This window comes from Schistocerca serialis, chromosome 3, assembly GCF_023864345.2.
Source record: "Schistocerca serialis cubense isolate TAMUIC-IGC-003099 chromosome 3, iqSchSeri2.2, whole genome shotgun sequence".
Lineage (NCBI taxonomy): Eukaryota > Metazoa > Arthropoda > Insecta > Orthoptera > Acrididae > Schistocerca > Schistocerca serialis.
In genome coordinates, this window is record NC_064640.1 from 159,903,758 (window position 1) to 159,930,019 (window position 26,262).

Here is a 26,262-nt window from a genome sequence, read left to right on the forward strand (position 1 = left end):
CATTTTAGTGTACTTGATATCTCTCACCCCAATTGTATTTACTTTATTTGTATTTTTATCGACCACCAGACATGGTCATCAACCATCTTACCATTAAAGAACCTTATAATAGTTTCGTTTCGTAGTTGTGAACACCCAATATCATTACTTTACCATCCTGTACATAATTTTGTTAACATTGCTATGTGATGCAGTCATACTTGGAGTTAATATTAACCTTAATAACGAAAATCTAAGATTTTCAGTTTTGCTAACATACGGTTACGCCAGAACCCATGCACTAATTTCTGTCACTGATAATGTTTCCTTTACAGAGAGTCTAGTGGATCCAACAATGAGATCATTATCTGATTACATCACTGTCCATACTGCTGCAGTCTTCTGAACTCTGCATGTGTGAGATGGTATCTTCCTACCTTATAGGTCATAGGTTCAACACCAAATTCCTAAAACACTCACAGAGCATCCTGTGGTAGGAAGATAGATCAGAACCAGTCTCACACATATATAAAACATGTCAATTCGGGATAAAATCTCAGACTTTCGACGATAGTCTCCATCGTCATCGCCAGAAGCAACTGACTGTCTTCACTGCTGTTCTTTCCTTTATTGTTATTTTTCACCTCATACAAAGGTGGGCTGGCAGCGGATAAATCTACTCCACTCTTCAGCCACAAGCATTACAATAAAAGGGACAAGGAAGACAGAAAAGCAACAGATTGGTGGTTAAAAAACAGTAGATACAAAAATTAAAAACACGAAGCCGTTCACACTCGACGTAAAAACACGAAAAACTGTCGGCTCTGCGCACAAACACTGATGACTTAGACGGTACAAGTGAACGAAGGAGCGTGGCGGCGAAAAAAACAAAATCACAAACACGATGGCACACACATGAGAAATTGGTGGCGATGATCTCCGGCGCACGAATGTCCACTTAACGCGTGCGAGTCTGGGGATCTGCCAAGAGGGGAAGAAGGTGGTGGGGGAGGGAGAGGGGAGAGCAAAGATCCCAATGGCAGAGGAGATGGTGGGAGGAATGAAGGTATGGGGGTAGGGGTAGCCCAGGGGAGGAGGGGGAAAAAGGGAGGAGGGAGTGAAGGGGGAGAGATGGGAGAGGGGGTGCCCATAGGAACAAACACAGGAAGTGGGAGGGCAGTATCAAAGTTGTTAGGAGGTGTAGATGGAGGGGAGCGGGGCATCGTGAGGGAGAGGGAGCTGGCGGAAGCCACCTTGGGAGAGGGTAAGGAGAGTGGAGAGATGGAGAGCAGGTGGGACGTGGAAATACAGGCCCGGCAGCGGGCGGGGACGGGAGAATATGGGAGAGACAAGTGGGTGAGGAGGATCGATTTTGTGGGAGGTGTAGAGGATCCGTATCTGTTCGAGGAAAAGGAGGAGGTGGGGGAACAGAATAAGGTCGTACAGGATCTGCGTGAGGGAGGGGAGACGGATGCGATAGGCGAGGTGAAGAGCATGGCGTTTAAGGATCTGAAGGGATTTGTAAAAGGCAGGAGGAGCAGAGATCCAGGCAGGGTGGGCGTAGCAGAGGATAGGGTGGTTGAGGGATTTGTAGATGTGGAGGGTAGTGGAGGGGTCCAGACCCCATGTACGGCCAGTAACAAGCTTGAGGAGACGGAGTCGGGAGCGTGCCTTGGCTTGGATTGTCCGGAGGTGGGGGGTCCAGGAGAGGCGATGTCCAGGAGAGGCGATGGTCAAGGGTGACGCCAAGGTACTTAAGGGTGGGGGTGAGGACGATAGGACGGCCATAGACGGTGACATAGAAGTCGAGGAGACGGAAGGAAGGGGTGGTTTTGCCTACAATGATCGCCTGTGTCTTCACTGCTGCTGTGGTGGCCTTATATAGACTGCTGTCACAGACGGTGTCAACATGTGCGCTGGTGGCGCCACCGCTTCCGTTGTAACGTAAACCTTGGAAGAAATGTCCCTGCTGCTGCTCTGCATCGAGCGCTCGTTCCCATGCACTGCTCAGATAGCATCTGCTATCACAGTTAAATATCTTCTCGCTCATTCTTATTGTTTTAAGCAAATGTAGTATTTATATTCTGTTAACTGTAAATGTCTGTTACAAAGTACTTTGGATCATGAACATGGTGCAATATCACCAACTGGTTCAAGGCACAATTTGTCTCCCACTTCAATGAATGGTTAAGATGACCTAAAATAATAAAATGGTGGGAAAATTCACAAGGTGGTCATTAAGATAAATGTCTATCATAGCTATTAACCATTTAAATTTAATTTTATTTGAATTAAGACCAAAAAAATTTAGTCCCCTAGAACTTAGAACTACTTGAGCCTAACTACCCTAAGGACATCACACACATCCATGCCCAAGGCAGGATTCGAACCTGCGACAGTAGCGGTCGCGTGGTTCCAGACTGTAGCGCCTAGAACCGCTTGGCCACCCCGGCCGGGTACTGCGTACAGTAGAGGAACAGTTCGGAGACGATAATTGTTCGCATCATCATGAAAACGCACATTGTCATAAAACAGAAGCTGTGAAGAAATGGTTTGTGGACAATAACAATGCTCAAATAGACTGGTCGGCCCAGGAGCTCGATCTGAACCCGTTGGAATATCTTTGGGATGAGTCAGAGCGTCGACTTTGCTCCTGGCCTCAGGGTCCGTCATCACTACGTACTTTGGTTTCGCCTCTTGAGAGAGAATGGCCTGCCATTCCTCCACAGACAAATCACGTACCACGCTGAAAGTGTCCGCAGCAGAGGTCAAGCTACAATAAAGGTGAAGGGTGGACACACTCCATATTAATGTCCACTAGCAGGTGTCCGGATACTTTTGATCAAATAGGGTATACTACCAAAAAGGCGAAGAAGACATTCCCAGTTTCAAGGTGTACTTTCCTTTGACTTCACGTTTCGATAGCGTCAAGACGGTGATGCATACGCTATGAAAATCAGTACCCGAAGCAAAGGAGATAAAAAAATGATTAATCTGATTACAGAGAGTCTTTTCTACCTGTAAATTAAATACACTGAACTCCGTTCTTCCTTAATTTAGGAGCGATCATGACGAAATTTCTGTAGCATTTCTCTTTGTTCAATGACTGATGCCTTGAAAGACTGTTATTATAGTTACGTGCCACTCACATCCAGTTCATTAGCACTAAGCTGCTAAACTGATGCGCCAAAGAAAATGGTACAGGCATGCGTATTCAAATACAGAGATATATATACAGGCAGAATACGGCGCTGCGGTTGGTAACGCCTACAAGACAAGTGTCTGGCGCAGTTGTTATCTCGGTTACTCCTGCTACAATAGTGAGTTTGAACATGGTGTTATAGTCGGCGCACGAGCGATGGGACACATCATCGCTGAGGTAGCGATGAAGTGGGGATTTTCCCGTTCGACCATTTCAGGAGTATACGTTCAATATCAGGAATCCGGTAAAACATCCAAGCTTCGACATCGCTGCGGCCGGAAAAAGATCCTGCAGGATGGGACCAACGACGACTGAAGAGAATCGTTCAACGCGACAGAACTGCAAAAGTGCAATCCTTCCGCAGACTGCTGCAGATTTCAGTACTGGGCAATCAATAAGTGTCAATGTGCGAACCATTCAACGAAACATCGTCGATATGGGCTTTCGGAGCCGAAGGCCTACTCGTGTACCCTTGATGACTGCACGACGCAAAGCTGTACGCGTCACATGGGACCGTCAACACTGACACTGGACTGCTGATGACTGGAAGCATGTTGCCTGGTCGAACGAGTCTCGTTTAAAATTGTATCGATCGGATGTTCAAGCTGTTCAAGCTGGTCGAAGCTCTGTAATGGTGTGGGAGTAGGAGGAGATTAGTGTTTAACGTCCCGTCGACAACGAGGTCATTAGAGACGGAGCGCAAGCTCGGGTGAGGGACGGATGGGGAAGGAAATCGGCCGTGTCCTTTCAAAGGAACCATCCCGGCATTTGCCTGAAGTGATTTAGAGAAATCACGGAAAACCTAAATCAGGATGGCCGGAGACGGGATTGAACCGTCGTCCTCCCGAATGCGAGTCCAGTGTGCTAACCACTGTGCCACCTCGCTCGGTAATGGTGTGGGGCGTGTGCAGTTGGAGTGATATGGGATACGACTCTGACAGGTGACACGTACACATCAGCATCCTGTCTGATCAGCTGCATCCATTCATGTCCATTGTGCATTCCGATGGACTTGGGCAATTGCAGCAGGACAATGCGACACACCACACGTCCAGAATTGCTACAGAGTGGCTCCAGGAACACTCTTTTGAGTTTAAACACTTTCTCTGGCCACCAAACTCCCCAGACATGTTCATTATTGAGAATATCTGGAATGCCTTGCAACGTGCGTTTCAGAAGAGATCTCCACCCCGGCGTACTCTTACGGATTGATGGACAGCTCTGCAGGATTCATGGTGTCAGTTTCCTCCAGCACAACTTCAGACATTAGTCGAGTCCATGCCACGTCGTGTTGCGGCACTTCTGCGTGCTCGCGGGGGCCCTACACGGCATTATGCAGGTGTACCAGTTTCTTTGGGTCTTCAGCTTATATGATCCATGACAGCGTTATATGAGACCAAATATTAAAAATGGAGAAACTGGATGTAAGAAAATGCGAACGAAACTTAATGTAGTCTTTGAACTAGCGAAAGCGAATTACGAGTTCGTATTTACAAGACACGAGTTTATGCTTATTGACACCAGATAATTACTTTGTTTTTTTCTGTTTCCTTAAGAAACTAGGCTCTAAATGAAGAAAGGTGTTTCTTTCTTGAACATATTTCACGTGAGTACACAAGGCCTGTGCCGATGACATTCGGTGGCCAAAGTTGTCTTCTTGGCGTGTGCCTCAAAACTCAACGCGGTTTGATCACCCAACCGACGGCGAAATCAGCGGGACACTAAGTCTGCTGCGGGGCATCCCTCTGCTCGTCAGACGACAGAGCGCGGAAGAAGCAGAGTTCAGTGCCAGCAGTGTGAGTCACTTACATAAAGCAGGCTAGGCAAGATGTGCTGCTCCTGGCCGGCGGCCAAGCCAGCCAACACATGCCTTTTTATTCCCCTCCCAGTGAAAGTTCGCTGCCCCACCCCATCTGCTGCCAGGATCATTACCTGGCTAGAAAATCAACACCACGTGTATTTTAAGCCTCTGTACTCTACACGTCGACTAGACACATCGACTACAAGACTGTCCCCAAACCGTCTGTTTCCCACACGTCGACTGCAGTTAATCGTTCTATCCTGGCACACCACTCTCTGAAAGGAGTCAATATTCCCGCTGAAAAACAGAAAACGGAAGTTTTCTGACCCAACGCTGTATTTTGAGACATACTTTGTAATCTAAATTTTTACTTTCTCGTAGGTACTAATGTTGAGAGGTCTAGAAAAGTACTCCACAAACCCATTTTACCTGTAACTTATGACTGTTTTCGAGACTGGTTTCATCCATTACAGCAAATAAGTCGTACTACTGGTGAGGTTCTTGCTTCGTGTAGAAACACAATTCTCGTATACTGTGAAAAAGGGATCTTTAAATTTAGATTTGTGTTTCCTTTCCCCAAGACTATCCACACAGATTTTATTTTTATAAAATTTAAGCCACTGTGCTAATTATTATTAAATAAACGGCCAGCATGCAGTCACACACACAACAAATCAAGTATTCATAGCCTTTAAATTGGCACATTCCACGTCATTCCAATCTTTTGAGCATGAATTGACAAACGAACTTGTGATTGCCGGCTTTCTCGGCGTATTCCAGCGAAGAAATATTCTCGGGTGATCACCCGAGTGGTAGCTCGTCTTGTCGCAACGTTTCTAGGAGTTTCATACCAGCCGCGCGGAGTGGCCACGCGGTTTGAGGCGCCATGTCACGAATTTCGCGGCCCCTCCCGCCGGCGGTTCGAGTCCTCCCTCGGGCATGGGAGTGTGTGTTGTTCTTAGCATAAGTTAGTTTAAGTAGGGCGTAAGTCTAGGGCCCGATGACCTCAGCAACTTGGTCCTTAGTAATTCACACGCATTTGAACATTTAGTTTCGTACCCATCAATCTTGAAGCTGGTGGGTACGAAACTCCTCGAAACGTTGCGACAAGACAACTGCATACTCGGATGATTACCGGAGAATATTTCATCATTTAACTAAGGAACTTATTACACAGCTTAAATTTGTGTATGACAGTGCCTCAATTTACATCTCCACAATGCGGTTCAAATGGTTCAAATGGCTCTAAGCATATGGGACTTAACATCTGAGGTCATCATTTCCTCATGAAGTTTGTTGTAAATAACCCACTACAGTACAAAATGAACAATGATAATCTCATACAGATTCAAGACAAAAGTTTATCTAGTAAAATCTGATCGGATGCGTTTTGAAACCACACGTATGTAAAAGAGGACCGAGCAAGGTGATGCAGTGGTTAGCACACTGGACTCTCATTCGGGAGGACGACGGTTCAAACCCGCATCCGGCCGTCCTGATTTAGGTTTTCCGTGATTTCCCTAAATCGCTTCATGCAAATGACGGCATGGTTCCTTTGAAAGAGCACGGACGACCACCTTCCCTATCCTTCCCCAAACCAACCAGCCAACCAAAACTGGGAGCTGGCAACACTGTCACGTCGTTAATGTCATCGGAAAGCACAGAGGAAGTATATCGGACCGCACTACCGTACCAGCCGTCGTATTCAGTGAGTAAACTGCTAGGACATCAGACCCCATCCACCACGGGACTGTGGTTCGAACCATCGTCATGTTCCTCTTTTGTCGAGTTCATGTATAGTGGCTTCCCTATGGAGCATACGAACGATGAATACGTCGATAAACTTTTGGTGCTGGGTGCGTCCGATAATCTACATCTACATCCATACTCCGCAAGCCACCTGACGGTGTGTGGCGGAGGGTACCTTGAGTACCTGTATCGGTTCTCCTTTCTATTCCAGTATCGTATTGTTCGCGGAAAGGAAGGTTGTCAGTATGCCTCTGTGTAGGCTCTAACCTCTCTGATTTTATCCTCATGGTCTCTTCGCGAGATATACGTAGGAGAGAGCAATATACTGCTTGACTCCTCGGTGAAGGTATGTTCTCGAAACTTCAACAAAAGCCCGTACCGAGCTACTGAGCGTCTCTCTTGCAGAGTCTTCCACTGGAGTTTATCTATCATCTCCGTAACACTTTCGCGATCACCAAGTGATCCTGTAACGAAGAGCGCTGCTCTCCGCTGGATCTTTTCTATCTCTACTATCAACACTATCTGGCACGGATCCCACACCGGTGAGCAGTACTCAAGCACTGGGTGAACAAGTGTACTGTAACCTACTTCCTTTGTTTTCGGATTGCATTTCCTTAGGATTCTTCCAATGAATCTCAGTCTGGCATCTGCTTTACCGACGATTAATTTTATATGGTCATTCCATTTTAAGTCACTCCTAATGCCTACTCCCAGATAATTCATGGAATTAACTGCTTCCAATTGCTGACCCGCTATACTGTAGCTAAATGATAAAGGATCTTTCTTTCTATGTATTCGCAGCACATTACACTTGTCTACATTGAGATTCAATTGTCATTCCCTGCACCATGCGTCAATTCGTTGCAGACCCTCCTGCATTTCAGTACAATTTTCCATTGTTACAACCTCTCTACATACTACAGCAACCTCTCGATATACTACAGCATCATCCGCAAAAAGCCTCAGTAAACTTCCGATGTTATCCACAAGGTCATTTATACATATTGTGAATAGCAACGGTCCTACGACACTCCCCTGCGGCACACCTGAAATCACTCTTACTTCGGAAAACTTCTGTCCATTGCGTTCTGTTGTCTAGGGACTCTTTAATTCAATCACACAATTGGTCTGATAGTCCATATGTTCTTTGTTCATTAAACGACTGTGGTGAACTGTATCAAACGCCTTGCGGATGTCAAGAAACACGGCATCTACCTGGGAACCCGTGTATATGGCCCTCTGAGTCTCGTGGACGAATAGCACGAGATGGGTTTCACACGAACGTCTTTTTCGAAACCCGTGCTGATTCCTACAGAGTAGATTTCTAGTCTCCAGAAAAGTCATTATACTCGAACATAATACGTGTTCCAAAATTCTACAACGGATCGACGTTAGAGATGTAGGTCTATAGTTATGCACATCTGTTCGACGTCTCTTCTTGAAAACGGGGATGACCTGTGCCCTTTTCCAATCTTTTGGAACGCTACGCTCTTCTAGAGACCTACGGTACACCGCTGCAAGAAGGGGGGCAAGTTCCGTCTCGTACACTGTGTAAAATCGAACTGGTATCCCATCAGGTCCAGCGGCCTTTCCTCTTTTGACCGATTTTAATTGTTTTTCTAACCCTCTGTCATCTATTTCCCTATCTACCATTTTATCATCTGTGCGACAATCTAGATAAGGAACTACAGTACAGTCTTCCTCTGTGAAACAGCTTTGGAAAAAGCTGCTGTCGCTTTTTGTATGCTGCACGGTACGATCATAGGAGCCGTCCCGACAAGAGTGTTCTTTGTCGCCTGGAGAAGCGCCTTCGGGAAACAGGTAATTCTCGTCCACAAATAATGGACAGAGGCTGTCCAGTGACTAGATGCACACCACAAACAGAGAACGCAATTCTTAAAACCGTTCACCAGTCACCCCGGCGAAGAAACCGTGTTCCTGCAGGGCAGTTCCAGATATCTCATAGACTGGTTGTGGAAGTGTTGCACGATGAAGAATTGCACCCATATCACTGTGTTTTAACTCAGAACCAGCGACCAGAAGACTGCATTTAACGAGCACTGTTTTTTGAGTGGTTTTGCGTCAAGTGGAAGATAACGAACATTTTACAAATAACGTGATATGGACTGACGAATCTACCTTCACCCGTGAAGGTATTTTCAGCCTCCGCAACAGCCATCATTGATCTGAACACAACTCTCTTGTCACCCGTGAACGTGGCTTTCAGCTAAGCTTTGGCATAAACCTGTGGACTGGAATCGTGGGTGGAATGCTTTTGGGCTATTACCTATTGCCGGACAAGTTGAATGCGCCCCTGTGTCGTACATTTCTTTGCAATACATTGCCTGACGCATTAGAAAACGTCCCACTTGGTGTTCGGAGACAGCTACTGTTTCAGCATGATGGTGCACCACCACACTTTGGAATGAATCTGCACAACTATTTGAATAAAGCGTTCCCAGGAAAATGGACTGGTCGCGGAGGTCTAACATTCTGGAATACAAGTTCCCCAGATCTTAATCCATTAGATTTTTATTTGTGGAGACACTTAACAGAACAGGTTTATAGTACTCCACTTATGGAGGAACATGACCCAACAGCTCTTCGGTAATGATGAATGCAGGTGTGCTGCGTAGGGTTCAGCAAATCGTGATACAGCGAGTGGCGAAGTGCTCGCAATTGCAAGGTGGTCGCTTTGAGCATCTCTTCTACAGTGAACGTTGCTCGTACGTATTCGTACTGGCCCTGTGATGATTAGTCTGGACATCGAACGTATAAAATTGAATTACTGTGCATAGCATAATGAGCAATCTAGTGTAAGCCACTTACTGTGTTTTTTTGTATCTCATTGGATAAAGACGATGTTACTGTATCCACCGTCATTTTCTATTGCTTTATTTGTGTCGTGGATGAAATAAAGTAGACGTTTACGTATGTTAGAATTTCATTTTATGCCTTAATGTTTAAATAAAGGTAATAGTAACAGACACAAGATTCCGCATTGTGGGCCGGCCGCTGCGGCCGAGTGGTTCTAGGCGCTTCAGTCCGGAACCGCGCTGCTGCTACGGTCGCAGGTTCGAATCCTGCCTCGGGCATGGATGTGTGTGATTTCCTTAGGTTAGTTAGGTTTAAGTAGTTCTAAGTCTAGGGGACTGATGACCTCAGATGTTAAGTCCCATATGCTTAGAGCCATTTGAACCATTTGAACCGCATTGTAGAGGTGTAAATTGGATAAAATTTGAGGCTCTAATTGAAAAAAAAATGGCTTGTACAATCGCGACTCCAACATCAGGGAGTCGTATATCGGTTCCCTACGATATTGTCTCATTGTCTCGTCTCACTGAGCTATTTTTTTTAAGGTATAGGTCGGGAGAGGGGGGGGCGAGGGGTGCAGAGTGGGCAGGGGTCGTGCTTGGAGTCCTGGCCACGGTGTCCCCGTCTTCTGGTAGCATAAGAGAGAGACAGCGAGAAGGAAACATTGATCCTTTATTTAGATTCTTTTTTTTATTTTACATTAATTTCCATGTCCCGGGAAAAAACAAACACGCATGAAAAAGAAAAGAAAGAAATGTAGAGACGAAGTGACATCCTCGTGTCTTCACTAGGAGGAATATCGTAGCCCGCGAAACTACGTAAACCTGGGACTCCCCACCCCTCCGAGGGTCATGAAACATGCTGCCTAGAGAGTTCACAAAGCGCCTTTTGCATTTAGAGTGACGGATGATCTCATGTTGTTCTAGTAAATAGAGCCCATAGTCCATGCCCGATATCACGGTCCGCAAGAGCACGTAGTGCGACGCCTGTCCTCCAATCCAGCAGATTGCCGACATTTTCTGTGAGTAGAAAAGGACCGCGTCTTAGAAAAATAAAGAGTCCGTCGCGGTCCTGGAGTCCGTCGGTGCGTTGGAGAAGTGCCATAATGCGTTGCCTCAGCCGCCAAATATCCTTCGCCTCACCGCACTGCAGAGAATGTTCGTCGGTGTCCTGCATGCCACATACAAGGCAGAGTGGGGAATATACCATGTGAATGTCGTACAATCGTCGGCGGGTGACTGTCTTACGGTTGACAAATGTATACCAAGACGATCTCGCTGCCTTGGCAAGGAGAGGCGTATGTACAGCCACCCAGATCTGTCGTTAATCTCTCTTTTGGTTTTTAAGCTCGACAACATTGCTGCCATGATGACGCCTCAAGTAACGATATATCTCACTGGTTGTGGAGATCCTCCTAGAAGGTATTTGTAACTGAACATAACTAAAATCAACCAGGTATCGCTAGACGTGAGAAAAAGAAGGCGATATTGTGATTATCGCCACCGGCGTTTCAAAGGACGAGGGAAAAACAACGTCCAGAATCACCGACGTGATGACGTGTCGCCGGTGGTTTCAGATCCGTACCGTCACTCGCATGTATAGAGCGAGAGCCCTGTTCCGAACATTCGTTAGATTAAGTCCTCCAGAATGATGTGAGAGAGTTAAAGTCTAGTATTTGACCTTAAGCAACACTCCTTGGCTGGTATGCAAAGGCCGCCATTAACCTGTCAGCAATACCATGTGGCTTGGCAGTACCAGTGTCAGATGTGGCAGTCATGAGGCAAGATAACATTAGTATGGGAGCAGGTCGTAGGTTCTGGGTGAATTGTTGCCTATGTGCAGTCGGGCTGCTGGAGCATTCGCCGGTAGCTCGCCGCCGATAATTGCCGTAGCGATCAGGTGAACAAAACTCCTAAGCACCGCATGCTGTCTACCGACGTAAATGGACTGTGCAGAGCGTCTAGCCCCCGTCCGATATGCATAACCTTGGTTTTATTCATGTTGATGCTGCTACCCGCCGCCACACCGTATGTAGAAAGGAGAGCAACCACCTTACGTACCTCGATCTCCAATCGGACGAGTGCCATCAAGTCGTCGGCATATGCGCGACACGTAAAGGAACTCGTACTGAGTCGGACGCCGGTAAAAGTCCGTCGAAGAGTCTGTATCAATGGTTCGAGCGCTATTGCAAGTGGCACCATCGACAAAGGACATCCTTCCCTAACTGAGCTGAAAACAGGAGTCGTCCCTACCTCCCTGTCATTGGCTCTCATCGTCGAAGGAGTGCCGCGAAGGAGGCACATGAGGACGGTAATGAAATTCTAGGGTATCGCCATGCGTCGCATGCTCGAGTCAAAGAAATCATGGTTGATTCTGTCAAAGGCATGATCAAAATCCACTGATATGAACCCTCTCGCATGCGACATTATACCACCGTTGCAATGATGTCACGATATTCATCTACGATAGAATGGATGTTGCTCCGAACCTCTGGACGAACTGGTCTGGTAGTAATGTCTTGGATATTACAGTCTTGAGCCTTGCCGCCAAAATTCGCGCAAAGATCTTGTAGTCAGTATTGATCATCGTGAGTGGTCGAAATTGATGGGCGCTGACGCTTCCTGTTGATTTCGGTATTGGTATAAACATTCCCGCCATGAATTGCGACAGGACGTCCGCGTCAGGCTGCAATAACTCGTTATACATCAACACCCATTGGGACATCATTAGATTTGCAAATTCGCGATAAAATTCGAGTGTCAACCCATCTGGCCCGGTAAAAAGGAGATGGTAATGCTGCAGAAATCCAGTAGCAGTGTCCTGTTGTGACGTCAAGGGCCGATCATTCCTATCATGGCGTACTGTGATCAAGGACTGAAGATCACGTGCATGTCCCATGGACACATGGTACATGGAAATACGTTCTTCATCGATGTTATCCAAATACCGAGCAAAGATCGAAAGTCCGTCCAAACGACGTCTCGTGATCGATAAAATGCACACTTGAATGCAATGGACTTCCGCTTGACGCTCGGGCGATGGAGCCCTGAAGGACGGTCACGAAGTACCATGTAGCAATATTCAAGTGTATCTAGGCGCCATCTCGCTTTATCCTTGCCGTAAGTTATGAGAGCTCTTCGTATCGCTGGCTTTGCACATTGCAGCCACCATGAAAGAACTGTACGGTACATCGGGAAATGCGAGTGGATGTCTGTCACGTTTCTTCGATCCGCTGACGACATTCGGGATCCACCAATAAGGATGAATTAAGTTTCCACGAACTACGGCTCCGCAAGACCCGCTACCGTGGGAGGGTTAACGTGCATAAATATGAGAGGTGATCTTTAAAAGCTGTGGGCCAACGTTCAGCACCCAACACGTGACTCGTAATCCGTGAGAAACGTAAGTCCGATCTAGTCCGCTCGCCCAGTGGCCAGTAAAACATGTGTAGCCCTCGCGCTGCACATGGATCTTTTCCCACGTGTCTATTAGTGTCATGTCTCAGCAGGTCGAGCGTAATGCATAGCAGGAGGGTTTCATCCTTCAGTGTGAGAAAATATTTAAAATCCTCCTCCTACCAAGATGTAATCATATCTTCCACGGAAAAGGGGCCCAATCTCCTCCCAGTAGAATTGCACACCCGCCTATCCATAGTCAGATCCGGAGGGTGCATAGATGTTGACAGTACAAATGCTGTTCACGGTCGTCCCAGAACACAGGGCCAAAAGGAGATAATCGAGGTCACACACTGGAATCCCTTCGCGAACAAATATCGCCTTGCCTGGTCCTACGTCTGGAGTTGGCGCTAACTAAGTGTTGTAACTACGCACATCTGGAAAGGCAGCATTGCAGGTTTCCTGCACCAGCAGAATATCCATGTCTATGGCGCAAATCATGTCCCGGAAAAGTTGCAACTTTGCAAGTGATCGTACAGAGTTACTGTTCACTGTTCCCACTTTATATGCTTGGTTCGTTGTCATCGTCATGCTCGTGTCATGTCATTGCTCACGCCAAAAGCTTTAGTCCATCATTCGTGTTCAGAGGGTTGCCCACCAGCGGGCTCCCCTCCATTGTTTTCGTTCTGTGGTGTGTGTTCTGCAAGAGAGCCGCCATCAGGTGGGGGTGCCAATTCCGACATCTCTTCGATTCCTCCTGCCCAGTTACATTGGCCACCTCTGCTACATTTCAATGTGGCTACCAGGACACTTTCTCTGACTCCTCCATTGGGAGTATCGGGTCAGGCGGTGTCAATGAATTGGGACCGTCGGAAAGGCACGACATCCGGTCACCGTCTGAAGGAATCCTTTCAACTCCTCTAAAGGCAAGTGTTCCATGTCAGACATCTCTTCGGCTCGAAGAACTTCCGTTCACATAGGCGAGGGGAGGACGTGTCACTATGGCGACGCTTTTTGCGACGCTTCAGCGATCGTTGTTTGCGCGCCCTACCCTTGCCGCCGTAGGCGACGCCTCACATGGTTCATCGGGCGCTCCTGGGTCCGTTGCTGCCGCCACAGTCTCGACCTCCACTTCCATGCTGCGTGCTACTTGTGAGAGTGCGGAAGGTTCTTTCCACATCTGCCGTCAGATAGGTGTAGGGGCAGTCTCCGTGTTACCTACTTGCTCCCCTAATTCGGTCCATTCTTGCTTCAGCACGTCCGTGTCACGCTCCGAACTCGGCAACACCTCCCGGCAGGCCACTTATGCGTACGTCATCGGCAGTTGCGTGGGAACTTCACGCTGTGGCGCTTCTGCTCGTGGCAGTTGCATGATGCGGATGTGTCCTTCTCCACCACAGCCAGAGCATTTCCGCTGCTGGCCATCGTAAATCACAATAGCTCGACATCCTCCAGTATATAAATACACTACTGGCCATTAAAAATGCTACACCACGAAGATGACGTGCTCAGACGCGAAATTTAACCGACAGGAAGAAGATGCTGTGATATGCAAATGGTTAGCTTTTCAGAGCATTCACACAAGGTTGGCGCCGGTAGCGACACCTACAACGTGCTGACATGAAGAAAGTTTCCAACCGATTTCTCATACACAAACAGGAGTTGACCGGCGGTGCCTGGTGAGACGTTGATGTGATGCCAAGTGTAAGGAGGAGAAATGCGTACCATCACGTTTCCGACTTTGATAAAGGTCGGATTGTAGCCTATCGCAATTGCGGTTTATCGTATCGCGACATCGCTGCTCGCATTGGTTGAGATCCAATGACTGTTAGCGGAACATGGAATCGGTGGGTTCAGGATGGTAATACGGAACGCCGTGCTGGATCCCAACGGCCTCTTATCACTAGCAGTCGAGATGACAGGCATCTTATCCGCGTGGCTGTAACGGATCGTGCAGCCACGTCTCGATCCCTGAGTCAACAGATGAGGACGTTTGCAAGACAACAACCATCTCCACGAACAGTTCGACGACGTTTGTAGCAGCATGGACTATCAGCTAGGAGACCGTGGCTGCGTTTACCCTTGACGCTGCATCACAGTCAGGAGCGCCTACGATGGTGTACTCAACGACGAACCTGGGTCCACCTGAATCCAGGTTCTGTTTATAGCATCATGATGGTCGCATCCGTGTTTGGCGACATCGCGGTGAACGCACATTAGAAGCGTGTATTCGTCATCGCCATACTGGCATATCATCCGGCGTGATAGTAAGGGGTGCCATTGGTTACACGTCTCGGTCACCCCTTGTTCGCACTGACGGCAGTTTGAACAGTGGACGTTACATTTCAGATGTGTTACGACCCGTGGCTCTACCCTTCATTCGATCGCTGCGAAACCCTACATTTTAGTAGGATAATGCACGACCGCATGTTGCAGGTCCTGTTCGGGCCTTTCTGGATACAGAAAATATTCGACTGCTGCCCTGGCCAGCACATTCTCCAGATTTCTCACCAATTTAAAACGTCTGGTCAATGGTGGGCGAGCAACTGGCTCATCATAATACTGAAGTCACTACTCTTGATGAACTGTGGTATCATGTGGAAGCTGCATGGGCAGCTGTACCTGTACACGCCATCCAAGCTCTGTTTGACTCAATGCCCAGGCGTATGAAACCCGTTATTACGGCCAGAGGTGGTTGTTCTGGGTACTGATTTCTCAGGATCTATGCACCCAAATTGCGTGAAAATGTAATCACATGTCAGTTCTAGTATAATACATTTGTCCAATGAATACCGGTTTATCATCTGCATTTCTTCTTGGTGTAGCAATTTTAATGGCCAGTAGTGAATGAAGGGATATGTTTGTTAAGTACGATACGCACCTGTCGGACGCCGTTTAGCATGGGATAGGTGCTAAATCTCGCCCAGCGTTCAGACGCATGACTGAGTACCATCCCGTATGGTCGCAGCGATTCAATAACCATCGATTCTGGTATGTCAAACGGCAGTTCAAAGATCCGAATGACCCTCACTCCCTAGCCTGGAGGAGTTACTGTTACATCAGAGTGCCGAAATTTAAATCCCCTTCGAGCAGCGACGATAGTTCTTTCACAAGCAGCTTCATCAGTCATCTTGACAGACATTGTGCTGCGTACAATGGATAGATGTATTCCAGCTAGGTCTGCAGCAGGAAAGTGCACTTCTTCCCTCAAAAAACACTATATTTCAAAAGCCTTGGGTCTGGCATAATGGTTGTGAAACACAAATTGGATCATAGTCTCTCTGAAATTATGTGCCACAGTGATCTATTCAGACGAAAACAAGCGCAAGTGTCAGCCATACAAACGCTTCCACCTCGAAGCGCACCTGCTGCCGTGACAACACGTCTGAGCTGCGCCACTGCCTAATGCAGACCAGCTAATGGGAAAGCTCCAGGACAGTGTGGAGTTCATGCTACCCGTTCTTGGTCACGCTGCACGTAGTTAAAACGTTGCCAGAGCCTCGTTTTTGAAACAGCATTTCTATTAAGCTACTGGTGGGACTAGCTTTTGCTAGATGCAGTTTTGTCTTCTATTGGGATGAGGAATCACTGCCGACCCCCAAGTGTGGCATTTTTCTCTACTTTGTAGAGCCTCATTGAACATTCATACTTCATCCTTTAATTGTGCTGATAGACTGACTTGAAGTTATACTAGTTTGGAAATATATGACATTGATGCAATTATCATCTTATTTTCCTTTGTAAAACTGTTCTTGTGTAGTTAATATCTCTAGCTCTTCTGAAACGAATCATTTTATCATATACTATTTACAATGCTAGCTATTATGAAACACTTTTCTTTGCAGCTTGGCATTGATAGTAATTTAGAAGTAAATTAAGTTGCAACAAAACCTGGCCTTATAATAGTTAGCGGGATACTGGGGCCAGCAAAGCTGTCACGAAAAGATCGTTCTGAGGAGCGCATCAGTGGCATTAGGAGAGGAAAGCTAGTTTCCATTGACTTTATGTTACCACTGCTCTGCCTGACACTGACGGAACAGACATAGCATTTCAATATATATATGAGCGAGGAAAGATGCATCATATCTTCCTAACCCCTGTGGGACTTCGTGAATGCTACGAACAGTGGGGCTAACAGAAGGTAACGCTAATAGCGCGTGAAAGATTGAGAATTTGGGTCACCCGTGAAGCGTGTCCGGTTGACTGAGGTGGTTAAGGTAACCATTCCAGAGAAATGAAGCAGCCAGGTTCGAGTCCCAGTCTGGCATAATTTTTCGACCGTCACCACTGATTTATTTCGACGCCCGTAAGGCGACTGAAGTGCTGTTTCTGGTAATATTATGACCATTGTTCATCGTGAGACTGAATGTCACCCGGTGGCGTGAGAGCAAGTAGCACAGGAAGGAAAGAAAGAGCATGTAAGTGGCACAGAGGCGAATAGCGAATCGCTCTAGTCACGATACAGGCCGTAAATGGAGAAATCCACTGATATAAACGACTCTGGCAAAGGGCAGGTTGTTATGACCTACGCCTGGGAACTAGCATCTGGAAAACAGCGAAGCTGGTCGACTGTTGGTGTGGAACTGTCGTGGAAAGATTGGGGAGGCTGAAGGCTTGCCTGCTCTCTAAATTAGGACAGGAGGTGATCTGTGCCAGATGTGGCGATAGAGTAGTCGCTGGTGAACGTTCAACGCACATTGTTGAACATAGGACTTCGCAGCAGACGTCTCCAACTTGTTCACTTGTTGACTCAACGACATCTTCAATTATGATTGCAGTTGGCACGATATAATCGAGATCTGACTGAAGATCAATGGAAAAATGTTGTGGCATTTACTTGGGCTTCCAAGAGATCTGAGGTAGTAGTCGAAGGCGCCATGACAGCTGTAGACTACGTGATTATTATTGTAAACCAGCTGCATCCCTTTATGCTTTATGCCCTCCCCGACGGTGATGGCATCTTCCAGCAGAATAACACGAGACAAGGCCAGAACCATGCTGCAGTGGTTTAAGGAGAATGATATTGAACTTAAGTTGATGTATTGTCTGCCAAATTATATTGATCAGATACATTTGGGACCTATTGAGTGCGGGGTCCGCGCTCTCAAAGCATCGGCCCGAAATTTCAGGGAATTTCGTGACCTGTGCGTCGACATTTAGTGCGTTGTATCTCTGGAAACCTACCAAGGACTGGCCCAATTTACGTCAAGCAGAATCGCTGCTGCATTGCGTTCCAAACGTGGATGAACATTCTATAAAAAAAAAAAAAAGGTGGTCTAAACGGTTTGGTTCATCAGTGGATCTTGTCGCCTCTTGTCCCTTCAGCTGTTTTTCATTTGTTTTTATTGTAGGATTTCTATTTATTGACGGATTCCCTGTAAACTCCTGATAAACTGACTCATCTGGAATCACTCAATAGAGGAAAGTCCGCTGGACCTGACGGGATACCAATTCGATTCTACACAGAGTACGCGAAAGAACTTGCCCCCCTTCTAACAGCCGTGTACCGCAAGTCTCTAGAGGAACGGAGGGTTCCAAATGATTGGAAAAGAGCACAGGTAGTCCCAGTCTTCAAGAAGGGTCGTCGAGCAGATGCGCAAAACTATAGACCTATATCTCTGACGTCGATCTGTTGTAGAATTTTAGAACATGTTTTTTGCTCGAGTATCATGTCGTTTTTGGAAACCCAGAATCTACTATGTAGGAATCAACATGGATTCTGGAAACAGCGATCGTGTGAGACCCAACTCGCTTTATTTGTTCATGAGACCCAGAACATATTAGATACAGGCTCCCAGGTAGATGCTATTTTTCTTGACTTCCGGAAGGCGTTCGATACAGTTCCGCACTGTCGCCTGATAAACAAAGTAAGAGCCTACGGAATATCAGACCAGCTGTGTGGCTCGATTGAAGAGTTTTTAACAAACAGAACACAGCATGTTGTTATCAATGGAGAGACGTCTACAGACGTTAAAGTAACCTCTGGCGTGCCACAGGGGAGTGTTATGGGACCATTGCTTTTCACAATATATATAAATGACCTAGTAGATAGTGTCGGAAGTTCCATGCGGCTTTTCGCGGATGATGCTGTAGTATACAGAGAAGTTGCAGCATTAGAAAATTGTAGCGAAATGCAGGAAGATCTGCAGCGGATAGGCACTTGGTGCAGGGAGTGGCAACTGTCCCTTAACATAGACAAATGTAATGTATTGCGAATACATAGAAAGAAGGATCCTTTATTGTATGATTATATGATAGCGGAACAAACAGTGGTAGCAGTTACTTCCGTAAAATATCTGGGAGTATGCGTGCGGAACGATTTGAAGTGGAATGATCATATAAAATTAATTGTTGGTAAGGCGGGTACCAGGTTGAGATTCATTGGGAGAGTGCTTAGAAAATGTAGTCCATCAACAAAGGAGGTGGCTTACAAAACACTCGTTCGACCTATACTTGAGTATTGCTCTTCAGTGTGGGATCCGTACCATATCGGTTTGACGGAGGAGGTAGAGAAGATCCAAAGAAGAGCGGCGCGTTTCGTCACAGGGTTGTTTGGTAACCGTGATAGCGTTACGGAGATGTTTAATAAACTCAAGTGGCAGACTCTGCAAGAGAGGCGCTCTGCATCGCGGTGTAGATTGCTCGCCAGGTTTCGAGAGGGTGCGTTTCTGGATGAGGTATCGAATATATTGCTTCCCCCTACTTATACCTCCCGAGGAGATCACGAATGTAAAATTAGAGAGATTAGAGCGCGCACGGAGGCTTTCAGACAGTCGTTCTTCCCGCGAACCATACGCGACTGGAACAGGAAAGGGAGGTAATGACAGTGGCACGTAAAGTGCCCTCCGCCACACACCGTTGGGTGGCTTGCGGAGTATAAATGTAAATGTAAATGTAAACATGTGCAGCCACGTGTAGTTCGCTCACGGTATGCCATTCTTGCAGTGTACACAGCACATGGTTTCAGTTGGATCTCTAGCTACAACGCAGCTACAAAAAGACGGAAAAGTTACTTCAGTTACCGATAACTAGCACTATCAGTGGCTGGTGAAGGAGTTCAGTAGAAATCTTTGATCATTTGCTCAATAACGCGAGTTCCTCGAAAAGAACGTCGCCTTCCCTCCAGGGATTCCCATTTGAGTTTCCGAAGCATCTCCGTAACACTTACGTCCTGTTCGAAGCTACCAGTAACAAATCTAGCAGCCTGCCTCTGAATTGGTTCGATTTCTTCCTTTAATCCGCCCTGATGCGGATCCCAAACACTTGAGCAGCACTCAAGAATAGGTCGCACTGGCGTCCTATATGCAATCTCCTTTACGGATGAACCATACTTTACTAAAATTCTCCCAATCCCAATAAACCCAACTCGACCATTTGCCTTCTCTGCCACAGTCCTCACATGCTCGTTGCACTTCATATCGCTTTGCGGCATTACTACCAGATATGTAAGCGAAGTTACTGCGTCAAGTAGGACACTGCTAATGCTGCATACGAACATTACAGGTTTGTTTTTCCTACTCATCCGCATTAACTTACCTTTTTCTACATTTACATTCATCACACCAGCTAGAAATTTTGTCTAAGTCATCTTGTATTGTCTTACAGTCACTCATCTTCGACACCCTCCAATATACCACGGCATCATCAGCAGACAACCGTAGATTTCTGCTCACCCTGTCCACCAAATCATATACAGGAGGGTCCATTGATAGTGACCGGGACAAATATCTCACGAAATAAGCATCAAACGAAAAAACTACAAAGATCGAAACTCGTCTAGCTTGAAGGGGGAAACCAGATGGCGCTATGGTTAGCCCGCTAGATGAACCTACGTTCCGTATTTTAATTTAAAAAACCTACGTGTTACCATCTGTTCGTCTAAAATTGTGAGCCATATGTTTGTGACTATTACAGCGCCATGTATCATGAAGCGAAAAAAGTGGTCCAACCAAAACATTCATATTTCTTTACGTACTACACTAATATGTAATTAAAAATGGAGGTTCCTATTTTAAAAAACACAGGTGATATCCGTTTGACCTATGGTTGGTTGGTTGGTTGGTTGGGGAAGGAGACCAGACAGCGTGGTCATCGGTCTCATCTGATTAGGGAAGGATGGGGAAGGAAGTCGGCCGTGCCCTTTCAGAGGAACCATCCCGGCATTTGCCTGGAGTGATTTAGGGAAATCACGGAAAACCTAAATCAGGATGGCCGGACGCGGGATTGAACTGTCGTCCTCCCGTTGACCGATGGCAGCGCCATATAGCGGGCCAGCCATAGCGCCATCTAGTTTCCCTTTGAAGCTAGACAAGTTTCGTTCTTTATATTTTTTTCGTTTGACGCTTATTTCGTGAGATATTTGATCCGGTCACGATCAATGGACCACCCTGTATATTTACATACGTATATTTGGAGAATAATAGCGGCCCTGTCACACGTCCCTGGGGCACTCTTGACGATACCCGTGTCTCTGATGAACACTCGTCGTCGAGGACAACCTACTGGGTTCTATAACTTGAAATCTTCGGGCGACTCACATATCTGAGAACGTATTCCGTATGCTCGTACCTGTTTTTACAGCCCGCAATGGAGCACCGCCGCGCGGGGTAGCTGTGCGCTCTGAGGCGCCTTGCCACGGTGTGCGTAGGTCCCCCAGTCGGAGGTTCGAGTCCTCCCTCGGGCATGGGTGTGTGTGTTGCCTTAGCGTAGTTAGGTTAAGTAGTGCGTCAGCCTAGAGACCGATGACTTCAGCAGTTTGGTCCCATGGTCCTTACCACAAATTTCCAATTTGGAGCACCGTGGCATACTGATGATGCTTTCCGGAAATGTGCCTCCATAGCTCGCAGTATATCAAGTGAATAAGGGGCAAGCTGGTTTCACACCGGTGATGCTTTCTAAAACCATTATGATTCGTGAACATAAGCTTTTCGATCTGCAGGAAATCTGCAGAATATGTTCCAGAATTCTGCAGCAAATCCGATATTAAGGATATCGGTCTTGAATTTTGCGAGTCCGTCCTTTTACCCTTTGTATGCACAGGAGTCACCTGCACTTTTTTTCCAGTCGCTTGGAACTTAGCGCTGAGCGAGAGAAAATTTTATGTCTACTCAGAAATCATTTTCTCTGAAAAATTCAGTCTGTTCTGTAGACAGATAACCATTAAACACTACCACCAATATGTTAATTCTCATTCATTTCAAGCGACTGTGCCATTCATCATCATCATCATTATCATTTAAGACTGATTATGCCTTTCAGCGTTCAGTCTGGAGCATAGCCCCCTTATAAAATTCCTCCATGATCCCCTATTCAGTGCTAACATTGGTGCCTCTTCTGATGTTAAACCTATTACTTCAAAATCATTCTTAACCGAATCCAGGTACCTTCTCCTTGGTCTGCCCCGACTCCTCCTACCCTCTACTGCTGAACCCATGAGTCTCTTGGGTAACCTTGCTTCTCCCATGCGTGTAACATGACCCCACCCTCTAAGCCTGTTCGCCCTGACTGCTACATCTATAGAGTTCATTCCCAGTTTTTCTTTGATTTCCTCATTGTGGACACCCTCTTGCCATTGTTCCCATCTACTAGTAACTGCGATCATCCTAGCTACTTTCATATCCGTAACCTAAACCTTATTGATAAGGTAACCTGAATCCACCCAGCTTTCGCTCCCATACAACAAAGTTGGTCGAAATATTGAACGGTGCACAGACAACTTAGTCTTGGTACTGACTTCCTTCTTGCAGAAGAAAGTAGATCGTAGCTGAGCGCTCACTGCATTAGCTTTGCTACACCTCGCTTCCAGAAGTCATCCGCATATGCGAGACTGCTTATTTTGTGTTCACATATCCTAAGCTCACCCAGCCAGTCTATTGTTTTCAACATATGATCCATAAATAATATCTACAACAGTGGAGACAGGTTGAAGCCTTGTCTTACCCCTGAAACAACTCTGAACCATGAACTCAATTTACCGTCAACTCTAACTGCTGCCTGACTATCTATGTAAAGACCTTTAATTGCTTGCAAAAGTTTGCCTCCTATTCCATAATCTCGTAGAACAGACAGTGTGGCAGAGCGGTTCTAGGCGCTACAGTCTGGAACCGCGCGACCGCTACGGTCGCAGGTTTGAATCCTGGTTCGGGCATGGATGTGTGTGCTGTCCTTAGGTTAGTTGGGTTTAAGTGGTTCTAAGTTCTAGGGGACTGATGACCTCAGAAGTTAAGTCCCACAGTGCTCAGAGCCATTTGAACCATTTTTGAACAGACAATAACTTCCTCCTAGGAACCCAGTCATATGCCTTTTCTAGATCTATAAAGCATAGATACAATTCCCTGTTCCACTCGTAACACTTCTCCATTATTTGCCGTAAGCTAAAGATCTGGTCCTGACAACCTCTAAGAGGCCTAAACCCACACTGATTTTCATCCAATTTGTCCTCAACTAATACTCGCACTTTCCTTTCAACAATACCTGAGAAGTAATGTGTAAATGGCCGGCATGCAGCCATATGTGCAAATAAATAATTCCACATCTTTGGATATAAATCGTACATACGTCGAGTAGATCACGTAATTAAGGAAGAGTGTCGGTTGCAGATGCCGCTGACGGAGAAGTCGCCCAGCTTCCTGAGCGTGCTGGAGGTGGACGACCCCAAGCTGTGCGTGCTGCTACACCTCATGACGGCCATGGAGCCCATCGAGCCGGTGCTGGAGTCTCCGCTGGCGCGGCCGCTGGCGCAGCAGAAGACGGCCGCCTCGGACCTGCTGTGCGAGGTGGGCAGCGCCAAGACCGCCAGCGAGGGCATGCTGCTCTCCAACATGGAGAAGAATGGTGAGCTTCGCATTCAGTGCCACCTTATACACTGGTACTACGAGTATTTAAGCATAGCGAACAAAAAGTGAGTCATCCTCAGCATACATCACACCACGCCTAGACTTGACAATCGCCTCCATTCCACGAGGAAGGGATTTTACAAATTTCTTCACATATGACGCATCCATCTCAAACCACGCACTGGTGATGAGATCCCTTATAGAGGTACCAAATTGCTGATTTCTACGTTTGACCCATCATCCTCAACTGTCCCAGACTTTTTCTGTGGGATTTGGATTCAGTGGATCAGTTGAGGTGTGATACGATGCCTGAGTGTTTGTCAAAACAGGAACGTACACTGTCCAATTACATTAAGGAGCCATGCCGACTCCAGTGCTTTGGCCAACTGCGCTATGGTTCTCGGTTGAGGATTAATGGCACGAACAGCCCAATCGAGGTGGCCCCACAGATACTCGACTGAGTTTAAATCCGGTGAGTTTGATGGCTAAGGGACTACGGTAAACTCATCCTGGTACTCTTTGAACCACGCAAGTACACTGAGAGCTGTGTAGCACTTTGCATTGTCCTGCTGGTAGGTGTCATCTTGCCGAGGAAAAATAAACTGCATATAGTGGTTGGCATACTCCCCAAGGATATATGCATACTTGTGTTGATCCATTTTGGCTTTCAGAATGACGAGATCGCCCAGGAAATGCCACGAAAACATTCCCCAGATCATAAGGCTTCCTGCTTCGGCTGGAACCTTTCAGCGATTGTTGCAGGCTGTTTGCTTTCGGACATTTCACGCCGTACCTGCCAATGGCCATCTGTCCAGCAGAGCAAGAAACGCGATTCGTCTGAGAAGGCCACCTGTCGCCACTTGATGAACGTCGATCTACGGTATTGGCGTGCAAATTCCAGTCTTCGCTGCCAATGAACAGCAGTCACTATGTGTGCATGAACCAGGTACTTGCTTTAGAAGCACATACGCAGCAACGTTCGCTTAACTGTCGTTGAGGAGACCCTTGGTTCATGTGGGCACTCAGTTCCTCAACAGTTGCACGTCTACTCGCACGTACACATCTCCGCAGCTGTCGGTCACCTCTGTCATCTATGGCCCGTGGTTTACTACACTTGCTTCGGCGACGGTTTTGTGTAGTGCCATTCCGCATTACACTGTATACTTTAACCACGGCAGAACTATTTACAAACTTAGCCACTTCGGAAATGCTTACACCTTTATTCCAAAAGCCAATGATCGGGCCCTTTTCGACGTTCGGTAATCGCTCCATTTCTGCATTACGACGACTGCACCATTTTCGTGTCCCCCTACACGCTTATTATGTTCTCCACTGCTAGTGCTACCACGTGCCGTTTGTGAGTGGTTATCGCGCGTTGACGTAAAACATAGGAGGTGGTCACATTAATGTGACTGGACCGTGTAAGTACGCGGCCCTTTCTACATTCGTTTTGTCATCTTCGTAGACGTAGTGTCCACAGCATACTCATCATACATGTGTGGACGGAAGGACAACACCTAGGCAGAGAGAATGTTGAAGTAAACTTCCTCTTTCATTTTCACGGTAACCTGAACGAGTGGGCACAAATTCGTACGAGAAACATCCCCGAATCACCGCAAAACCGCCTGAACTACACACTCCACACCCTGTGGGTTAACACGTCGTTGGGTTGTCGTTGCAGTCTATTACTTGCATCATTTGAACAGACATCAATTTCGACTCGTTGGACCACACTACACGCCTCCGATCAGCTGCTGTCGAATTTCTGTGTCGTTCGGCCCACTGAAAGTGTGCAGCTATATTATGTGTCATCCTGAGAAATGTCATATTCCAAGGTAAATATCTCCCATTTGATTTCCCGAAGCATCAAAAACGGCTGTAAGCACTTTGGGACTTAACATCTGAGGTCATCAGTCCCCTAGACTTAGAACTACTTAAACCTAAGGACATCACACACATCCATGCCCGAGGCAGGATTCGAACCTGCCACCGCAGCAGCAGCGCGGTTCCGGACTGAAGCGCCTAGAACCGCTCTCGGTCACAGCGGCCGGCTCGAAGCATCTTCGTGGCACTTATGCGTTGTTCTAACCTGTCGATAACAAATCTAGCAGCGCGTCTCTGAATTGCGTCGATGTCTTCCTTCAATCCGACCTGGTGCTGATCCCAAACAGTCGAGCATTACTCAAGAATGGGTCGTACTAGTGTCGTACTTGCGGTCTCCTTTCCAGGTGAACCACACTTTTTTTCCAATAAGCCTATATTCGTGGTGTTTGATGGTGAGATGTCAGGCGACAGAGATGCCATAAAACGCTAATACTCATCGTTATTCGTGGGATGCTTTTCATTCCTCGCCACACGTGGCCTGTGGAAATTGGCAGCCAGTGGCGCGTATTCAGTGGATGCGAGGAAAACATTGCTTAACCAGCAAAAACTGGAAACCAATGGAAACATTAAACCTTAAAATCATTTCTTATTTTGGCCGATAAA

General features: G+C 46.8%; 1 protein-coding gene across 2 annotated transcripts in view; it reads left to right on the plus strand.

Moving 5' to 3' along the window:
* Positions 1–26,262, plus strand: part of LOC126469865 (uncharacterized) — a 407,514-nt gene that overhangs the window by 321,722 nt on the left and 59,530 nt on the right. For both annotated transcript variants that reach the window (XM_050097174.1, XM_050097175.1), the window contains one exon: positions 23,539–23,773. In XM_050097174.1, the coding sequence (XP_049953131.1) occupies positions 23,539–23,773 (235 nt within the window). The remainder of the gene's footprint in view (positions 1–23,538; positions 23,774–26,262) is intronic.